This window comes from Tinamus guttatus, unplaced genomic scaffold, assembly GCF_059628265.1.
Source record: "Tinamus guttatus ecotype Peru unplaced genomic scaffold, ASM5962826v1 Tinamus_guttatus_pri_ptg000433l, whole genome shotgun sequence".
Classification (NCBI taxonomy): domain Eukaryota; kingdom Metazoa; phylum Chordata; class Aves; order Tinamiformes; family Tinamidae; genus Tinamus; species Tinamus guttatus.
The window spans coordinates 243,897-253,502 of NW_028288967.1; the positions used below are offsets into that span (position 1 = coordinate 243,897).

The 9,606-nt window shown below is 56.4% G+C and overlaps 1 protein-coding gene across 1 annotated transcript; it reads right to left on the reverse strand.

Moving 5' to 3' along the window:
* Positions 1 to 6: 6 nt before the first annotated feature.
* On the reverse strand, positions 7 to 1,002 carry NEUROD4 (neuronal differentiation 4). Its single transcript, XM_010221497.2, has one exon. The coding sequence runs from the start codon at positions 1,000 to 1,002 to the stop codon at positions 7 to 9; it is 996 nt and encodes a 331-aa protein (XP_010219799.2).
* Positions 1,003 to 9,606: the final 8,604 nt, after the last annotated feature.

The window sequence follows — 9,606 nt, forward strand, 5'->3', positions numbered from 1 at the left end:
GCTTTCTTACTCATTAAATATAGCATTGAGCTGAGGCCCAGTTACGTGGTGTGGGTAGGACTCGTAGCTCATGTCTATGGGGATCTCGTAGCGGGGCACCGTGTTTTGGAAGTGAGAGGCATGTCCATGTGTTCCAGTCAGGCTGACGGAGGGATAGTGGGCCATGAAGCTGTAGGATTTATCCAGGTCTGGAGACCCATCTTGCTTCAAGGAGAAGTTCCCGCTGATGCTCAAGGGTGGTGTTAGGGGACCTTCATAGGGAGGAGTGGTGCAGTCAGAGGGATGGTTTCCGAAGGAAGGATCCACCAAACTCTTGAAGGTTGGGGGCTTTAAATGCAGGAGATGTGTTTCCATAGTCCCATAGGGTGGGCTTGGGAGCCCTGGGGTCTGGTAACTAAAGGAGTGGCTGGATATGGCCGATTCACACACTGGGGACTTCTCTTCATGTTTCTCCAGGAACAAGGTCTGTGGTCCCAGCTGCAGACAACCAGCTACTAAGTTACTGGTCGGTTGGGACAAGCCCTTGCAGAGCATCTCCACGAAACTCTTCCCTTCAGGAGTCTGCCCAGTTTCAAGTACCTCAGACAGAGCCCAGATGTAGTTTCTTGCAAGCCTCAGTGTCTCGATCTTGGACAACTTCTGAGTCTTGGAGTAACAAGGCATCACCCTCCTCAGGTTATCAAGAGCATCATTCAGACCATGCATGCGTGTTCGCTCACGGGCATTGGCCTTCACCCGCCGGGCCCTGAACCGCTCCAGCCTTGCCTTGGTCATTTTCTTCTTCTTTGGTCCTCTTCTCTTGGGCTTGTCCCCGTCATCCTCTTCCTCCTCTTCTTCCTCAATGCTGTCATGTTCTTCATTCAAGCCAGCCATCAGTCCAAAGGGACCTTGCCTGCCATCGTCTTCCTTCAGCTCATCCTTGGAGCTCAGTGTTTCTTCCATCCAGGCCTGGGTGCTCACCAGCTCTGCCATCTCTTTGGGCTGGGTATAAGTCTTTGTCATCTCTGATCTCTGCAACAGAGGGACAAGAGGTTACCGAATTCCAGGAGAAGAGCTGTTCAACACATGGAGTGCGTTAGAAACTGAGCTCACACTTGTCTTCCAAGGACACAACTTGTTTCTGTCCACCAAAAAAGGTACCTAGAGAATCTGCCTGCTTATCTATCTGTCTATCCGCGTTTTATTATGAGCCCATCATTGTAGCATCTGGCACAAGGCATATTTATTACAGTTTTTCATTAAAAGACTTGTTTTCACAGAGCCTTTGTGGGGGAGTAATCACTTCCCAGCCCCTTCCTTCCCCACATCCTTCCTACGCCATGGGATTAGTGAAGCAGGTAAGAGCAGAGGAAAGTGCCCAGCACATGGGCTAATATCCCTCCTTATCCTCCATATCCTCCATATCCCTGCTGGAGAGCCCCAAGCTAGGAAGAGGCTTCAAGCAGCATTGAACAAGTCTCTCCCCATCACCCGCAGCTGAAGCCTTGCTTGATTTCCCATAGCCAGGAACAATGATGAAGAAACCACAGTCAACGCATTGAATTGGGAGCCACCAAAGCCTGTTCCTGGAGGATATAGGGCTTCTAGGAATGTGGCTTTAGCTTTTTCCCTCCCCACATTTTTATTTGGAGCCTGACCCCAGCCTGATTGTGCCACAGTCCCTCCCCACATGCCTCCAAGTGCAAGAAGCAGCGACCACCATGTTCCTGGTCCTCTGATGGTCACGTTTGGTCACATTTGACCATCACGTTACTGGTCCTCTGCTGCAGAGATAGCCCAGCCTGAGCTCATTTGCTTGGAACCTCATTTACCTCGGCCACATAATGAACACGGACGCGCTGCACAAGCCAGCCTGGGTTTCCCGTTAATCAGCCCCCCAAATCCTGTCAGCTTGCCTGACTCATTTAATAAAGCTTAGCGTGTAAGCGGCTTTGCTGAAAGTGCGCTGTCCAAGCCCTGGGACCACTGCCCCTGCCAAGCCCTGTGGAAAATCCCGCTTTTAATATGTGTGATGGGGCTTGTGGGCTTGGATTAGGGTGTTAATTGCTGTGCACAGCTATCGTATCCCAGGAGGACCATGTGGCCCCAATTAACTCTTAATTAAATAGGGGCCTGTCAGACACTATAAAATCTCATGGGCGGGGATGGTGAAGGAACATTTTAAGACAAAATCATGGTTATGGATGGGCCAGGAGGGAGCTGTCCCAAATACCATCCCAGTGGGACCACAGCTGACCATTGTCAACCATGAGAGCAGCCCAGGTATGTCCTGACACCTCCCCAGACTGGAGTTTTGAGGCTGGGATCTGGGATGGAAAATATTCCTGTGCCTGGGATGAGGTGACCTCAGCTCCCATGATGACACCATGCTAGGAGCTGTCCCCTAAACAAGGCACAAGGTCCAGGACATGGAGCCAGATCGGAAACCAAGTCCCATTTGCCCATCTAGGTCATACAGGGAGAACAAGTGAGGCTGTAGTATTCACAATACTCCATTTTATCTGTTTTCCTGGGAAAATCAGGGAGAGTGGTTAAACCACCACCATGCCTAGTAGGAACCAGGACCAGGGACAGACCAGTGGGTCAGGAGGGCTAATGGTGGGACAGGGGCAATCCTGGAGGTCACTTTCACCCTATCCTTGGAAAATTCACCCAAACACAGCATCCCTGACCAGAGCATCCATCCCTTCCTGGTCACATGCATCAGAATCCACCAAAATCTGCTCTTAACAGGAAAAAATGACACACTCTGGGTCTTTGTTCAAGAGAGAAGAACAACAACTTCCTCCCTTCCCTGTACAGTATCCCCATGGAAATGTTTCAGAAGATTTCTCACTTTGGAAAAGATTTTCAGTGTGAAAGTTTGGGAATTTTGCTCTATCTTTTCTCTAGAAAAGTGATGGAAAGAGGAAAAAGTTTTGAAAAGGAGGGAGTAGCTTGAGGAAGTCACTCCTGTAGCTTCCCAGTTACTTAAGAAACAGAAAGGGAGGATGGAAACTACTGTAAAATGGGAAAATCTTTGTCCAACTGCTCTTTACAGGAGAGCAGGAGGGCTTCAGCTCCATCTCTCCCTGCCAGGGTTCCCATGCCGGTCCTGCCCTCACTTTGTGTCGCAAAGCACTAAATTCCCATCCTACAGCAGGTCTCAAGTATGCCAACCCAGGATACTTGGGTTCAGCTCCTTCTCCTTTCCTGTAGGACCAGGAATTTAATTTCTACCCTCTATAGTTTCCTTCCAACAGACTCAGTCTCGGTCAGTTCATTCAGCGCAAAGTTGGACTCGATCTGGCTCTGCATAACCCCTTTTCTGAAGACTTTGACCCCAAACGGGGCCACCCAATGTCCCTACGCCAATGAAAGCAGGAGAATCCTGCCGAGCTGGGGACAAAAATTCAGGAAATGTCCTGGCGCCACAGCCAGACACAAAGTAGCCATCCAGGACCAGGAATTCAGCATGGAGAAGGGTAGGAGGGATGAGGCGCTCAGAGCAGAACAACTAGGATTTACTCGAGAGCTTGCAGCGTGCTTTGCTTGGGAAGGCAGCAGAGCGCAGCCCAGCTGGACACGGTCCCCGTGGGCTCTGGCTGCAGGGCAGATTAAAGCCCCGCAGCTGCCAGCTCGAGATGCTGCTCCTGCAGCCCCAGCTAAGTTCGGATCTGCAGCCAGTGGTGTGGTGATGGGGACAGGAGCTTTGGTTGTGCCTCACCAGGGCTCCCCCAGTCTTGTCTCGGTCCCAACCACAGCCAATGGATGGGGCAAAGCAGCGGGGTGTTGAGATTTCCCTGGGAGATCTGCTCAAGGGACACCCTGCAGCCTCTACACACACCAGAAAAAAAAGTGGGAGAAATCTGGGGGTTGGCAGGAGCCACCAAATCCATCCCAAATCTGTGATGTGGGGCAGCAAGAAGGAAAGGGGAGAGTTTATGGGTCTGAGGGTTTGACAGGGCTAAAGGGAACCTGGCTGTCTCCTGGCCTCAGCTGCAATGTGCAAAAATGGTTTTCTCCCTGCTGAAATCCTGGCCCCATCCAGGCTGGATTCAGTGGGGAAGGGGCTGCATTTGCACCGGCCACCCCATCTGCCTCCCTTCTGGGAGAGGCAAAAGGAGTGGAGGCAAAAAAGCCGGAGGGCTGGAGCAGGGGGCTTCATATCCCCCATCAGCTCCATCCCAAGCAGGAGCCTGGCCCTGATGTCCCCCAGTGTTTGGGTCCGAGCAGAGTCCTCAGCATGAGGGTCCCCGAGTCCCCCCCAGCCCAGCCCGGCCGGGCATGGAGGGTCCCTCCGCCCCTCACCGTGGCGCCGTGGCGGCTCCTCCCGAGCAGGCGGCGGGACGGGGTCCCGGCGCTCCGAGGGATCCCCGTCGCGGGTGGGCACATCCCGCCGGTCCCTTACCTGGGTATCGGAGCGGTGTCGCCGCTGTCACTTGCCCGGGCTCATGGCAGGGTCCGGCGCGCGGGCAGCTCCCGCGGCAGCGGCGGCTCCGCGCGCGGGCGGTTTTGATCGCTCCGCGCTGCCCGCGGCTCCTCCACGGCCCCGGCTCCTCCCACGGGGGGAGGTGGCCGAGCCCGGCTCCTCCCGCCACCCCCCCGGGACCCCCCTTGTTCCCCCCGGCCCCACGGGGACATCCACGGGGGACATTCGCGGGGGACACCCTGGGGGCAGCGGGTGGCACAGATGGGCACTCCTGCATCCTCAGATGCCGAGGGGACATCCCTGGACAAGCCCACGCAGAGCAGCCCCATCCATGTGTCCACTCAGCACCCCGTGACGGGCATCCGCAGACATTCCCTGGATAGGTACCTTAGACAGCATCCTTGGCCAAGGATGATGTGACAGCGACACAGGGCTGCCAGGTCCCCCCCATGTCCCCGCTTTGGCTCTCAGTGGCCATGAGGGTCCCAATTCCAGCATTGCCACCCACGATCCCATAGGGTTGCCCTGGGGGGGGTCTGTGTTCACCCGTGCCATGCTTGGAGAAGGTTTCCTGGACATCTCTGCATGGCCAGAGCTCTGTGCCTCGCTCTGAGAACTGGCACCATGGCCGCACTGCTGATCACAGGCCAGGAGAGAAGAAAATAGCACAGATGCTTAATGCGCAGACCCTGAATTGAACCATTTCGGATAGAATTGATCCACTCGGGATAGCCAGATAGATCCTAAACTTGACTGTGCTCTGTGAAGTCTGCAGTGAGCAGAAAGGCTGCAAAGAGCCTGGGCTAAGTCCTGGATGACTCCAACGGAGCCACTTGGGTGCAGGGGCAGCATTTTTTACCCATTTGTAATGAGTGTGAGGGGAGCATAATTAGTCTCTGGTAAGGCCAGAAGGGGCCCATCTGAGTCCTTTGCTAATCAGACAAGAGAACGGCTCCAGATCTCCTTCCTCCAGCCCAAAAACTCCTGTCCTGGAGAAAAAAAAAAAAAAAAAAAAAAAAAGAGGGGGAGGCACCGAGGCTGGGGAAGGGATTGGAATGGGTCCCCCCTCCACAGCACCAGGGACCCAGGGGTGGCAAAGGGACATGGTGGCACCCAGCAGTCCCTGCAAGGACTATTGCCCTTGCATTTAGCATCACTCCTTGGGAGACTCCCTGCATCCGCAGAGGACCCTTCACATTAATTTAGAGCACTTGCAATCATGTCTTTGGCAGCCTGGGATTACAGGGAATACTAATTAATTCATTAGTGGATTCATGGCTTACTTCCCACCGCTAGGCTGGGCCGGGCACGGGGGAACAGATTGCAGCCAATAAATCTGCCTGTTGCCGCTCTGCCCCGCTCCGTATCGAGCCCGTCCCTTGCGTGACAGATGGCTCCAACAGGTCCGGGCGCCCGCCTCCCTCCGAGGATGCACAAAAGGGACCGGCGGGAGCGTGGGGCACATGGAAATCCATCCCCGTGCGCCGGGACGCCGGCGCGGGTGACCCCCGCGCACCGGCGGGCGCATTGTCTGCCGCTTCCAGCGCCGGCCACGTGCCGGGCGCTAATCCTATTGTGCGGGGGGATGTTTGCATCTGTCGGCGCCGGGAGCCGCGTGTGCCCCCGAGGGAGCATCCTCGCAAGATGTTCGCTTTTTCCCCGCTCCCAACGATGCCCCAGCTCCGAGCGGCTCCCCGTGCACCCCCATGACGGCTTCCCTCGCCCCGCGGGACATTCCCGGCGCTCCGCGGAGCGCCGGGAATGTCCCGCGGGGCGAGGGAAGCCTGACCCGTTTTAGGGCTGGAGGGAACACCAGCTGAGCCGAGCGTGCCGGGCATTATCATTTATATTGCATGGGGCTGCGGGTCCAGCTGGGCTCCGCTCTGCCTGCCGGGCACGGGGAGGGACGAGCAAGAGCTCAATGGGTCCGAACATCCCTGTCCTGGCCCATTTGGGTGAGGGCTGGTGACTCCTGAACCCAGCGCCTACCCCAAGGGCTTTTCTACCCCTGCCATGTGTCCTTATTTTGTACCCTCCCTCCTTGCCTCCTCACTGCACATCCCTCTCATCCCAGGGGTTCTTCTTATCCTCCTCCACGTGTCTGGTCAATGGCAGGGTCTGAGTTTTTGCAGCAGTTTTTTGAGGGGACACTGGTCCTACCAGAGGGGGAGAGGAGCTTGCAGGCAATGCCTGGCTCTTCTGTGCAAGCACAAGCATCCAGGGAAGCATCCCAGCAGTGATGGAGTGTTCCCAATTCAGGAATGATGGTGGGTTAGAGCAGGGACGTTGCAGAGGAGACATCTGAGGTGTGGAGATATCTCCAGTGAGGCCCCCAGGCAGGTTTGGGCCAAAAAGAAGCCCCAAAATCCAGAGGGAAGAAAGACTGAGGAGTAGGAGCCAGAACATTAAGCAGGGACAGCATCAGATCAAAAAACCTGGGGTCTGCTGTGACATTCATTTTTCCCTGCTACTACTGACCTGGAGATGAGGTGGCAGGTCCTGGAGCCTGTCTACATCACCCAGTGGATCCATCCAAGCTAGCCCTCATGTTCTGGCTGTGTCCTGATGCTCTGCAAGGAAACCTCCCATGAAAGGGTCTCCTTCTCAGGTGCTCCCCATCTTTTTGATGTGACCAGAGCAAATAAGCAGCACCTGTGGAGGGGCGGACCCGGGGCATGTGGGCAGGTGTGGAGCAGATCCTTCCTGCAAAAGTTGCTGGAAGGAGCTGGAAGTTGAGGTTTGGGATGGGAATCAGGGAGCAACCCTGGGATTGGATCAGATCCTGCTCATTTGGGACTGGTATCAGCTCTTCTGGCTCTTGGCACATCTGCTTGTTTGGGAAGCTCCCCATTGAAGCTTCACTTGGAGGCTCTCTGAGTGCCAGAGAGGGTACAAAGCCACCATCCAGGGGAAAACACGCGTGTACAACAGGAAAATTTGGGAGTGTGCTCCATGAGCATGCTCAGCTCACACATAACGCACCCGCTTTCAGCGGCTCCCACCCCACCGTTTCTCCCTTTCCACTAATCTGATTGCCAGAGCTGCGTTTTGGATGGGCCACGGGCTGAAAGGGAAGGTAATTGCCAGAGTAAATATTGTGAAAGCCAATTGCAGCCCCAGCCCCTGCTGCCCACCGCCCCCAGCGCCCGGGACGGAATTCCTGGGCCTGTGCGGAAACGCAATTACCGCGTATTAACGGGGTCTAATTTAATCCCGGCAGCTGCGCCGAGGCCGGCTGATTTGCATGACACTGGGGAATGCAATTAAAGAGAAATCAGGGCTGGGGGGCCTGGCCGGGCTGCGGCCGCCGCTCGCTGACCCGTGTTTGTCAATTTGAGTGATGGTGGCACCGAGGAGCCGCTCTGCATCACAAAAGGTGCCTCTCTCCACGGACCGGACCGGGGTCTCTCAAGCCCTGAATGCAGCATTTTGTGGCCCGGGTCCATGGGGGCTGCGGCCACGTCTCATTTTCCAGTTTCTATATTTCCCCCTTCCCTGTTACTGCCAGTCCTGGAGGGGAAGGGACAACGCGTGGCACTTTGGGCTCTCCAGGGAAGTGCTCTCCTGGGGCCGGGCAGCTCTCCACAACATCCCTGTGGCGTGCAGGGTGCCCTGTGCCCTCCAAAGCCCCATGGACATGGGGCAGGAGAGGACGGGGAAGTCTCATCCCTGGTTTCTTGGCCACCCGGATCCACTGCAGGCCAGAGCCAGAGAAATGAGGAGCATCCCAGGCAGCCTGGAGACCCAGATGGGTGACCCAGAGCTGTCCCCCCGTGTGGCACCCAGGGCATCCTGGCATTATTGGCCCATTCCAGCGCTCAGGAAACATTTGTGCCTGAGTCATCACAGGACTCCCCATGCTGGATCTTCCTCAGTTTCCCCAGCCAAGCCCAGGGCTATCCCCGAAGCAGAAGGCAGGCGCAGGATGCTCGTGGGCTGATGGGCTCCATCATGCACAGAGGGGCTCAAGCACCCAAGCCTGACCCACAGCCTGGGGGCTGAGGGGCCAATCCTGCTCTCCCAAACCCCAAATTCAGCTCGGAAGCCTGGCCCTGCCTTCCCCGGCCAGCACATTTGCTCTCTCAGCTCTTGGCTGCCTCATGGCACAGCTGGGAAAGTCCAGATTTGCTCCTCGTTGCCTCAGGCCCCATGGAGCTGGCAGGGGAACCCGGGCATCCTGCTCCAATGAACGCTCTGTGACCAGGGACACGGGCCAGCAGGGCTGGGGACAGCCAGGGCATGGACACCATCCAGGGGAGACACCTCTGACACACACAGGGGACAGAGAGGGACACCCCAGACATGTCCCTGCCCCACCTGACACAACAGCAGTGCAGGTGAAGCCAAACCATCCCCAGAGATCCATCGGGACCTCATTGCTGGAGCTCTCCGAAAAGGAAGGGGTGGCAGAGTGCCAGGCATTTTGTCCAGGAGAAGGTTTAAGAGTATGAGGTCCTTTCCCTTAGCAATACTTGGGACTGATAGTAGAAAACCGTGAAAACTTAGCCCTTATTGGCACTCAGGAGAGAATCTTTCCCCATTGGCACTGAGGGTGGTACCGGCCCTCCATCACTCCATTACCGTTACTCCATAGGTGGAATGTCCTGAATGGGCAGGAGACCCTTTGCAACAACCTCAGCTTGCTCCTGGATGTGGAGAAGCAGGATCCATCCCTAAAACCCCCTTCCCATTCCCCGGTTGGGTGTGCATGTGTCAGGCATCCCATGAGGGATCCGGATGCTCAGAGCAGCCCTGGCCCTGTGAATCTCCTGGTGCTTCACCCTGGTCTCATTCTGCACATTCCCAATACAGAGCTCCATCCAAACGTGGGTCCAGACCAAACAGGGTGGGTGTCCCAGCCCTGTCCCTCGGTCGGATGCTGCAGGTCTGGGATGAGCAGTTGGCGTGGCGTCCCCGGCCGCCGCGCGCCGCTTTGCATCTCAATGAATGCTCCGAAGTTGCCGTAATTCGATTGAGGGGACGCAGGGCCCTCGTGAGCTCAGACAACATCTGCTCGCGGGCCGGCACTCCCGGAGGGGGGACACACGGTGTCCCCACACATGCAACGAGGACCGGGGGTCTCCTCACCCCTGCGAGCGCTCTAGCCCCTCTCCTCCGCTGCATCCACTGTTTCGGTGCGGTGGATCTGCTGGCTCTGCAGATGCTCTCCAGAATGTGACAAATGTCCCAGGACA

What these genes read in the sequence shown, in the direction of transcription:
- NEUROD4 (XM_010221497.2), bottom strand. Translation starts at nt 1,002, where the DNA reads ATGACAAAGACTTATACCCAGCCCAAAGAGATGGCAGAGCTGGTGAGC.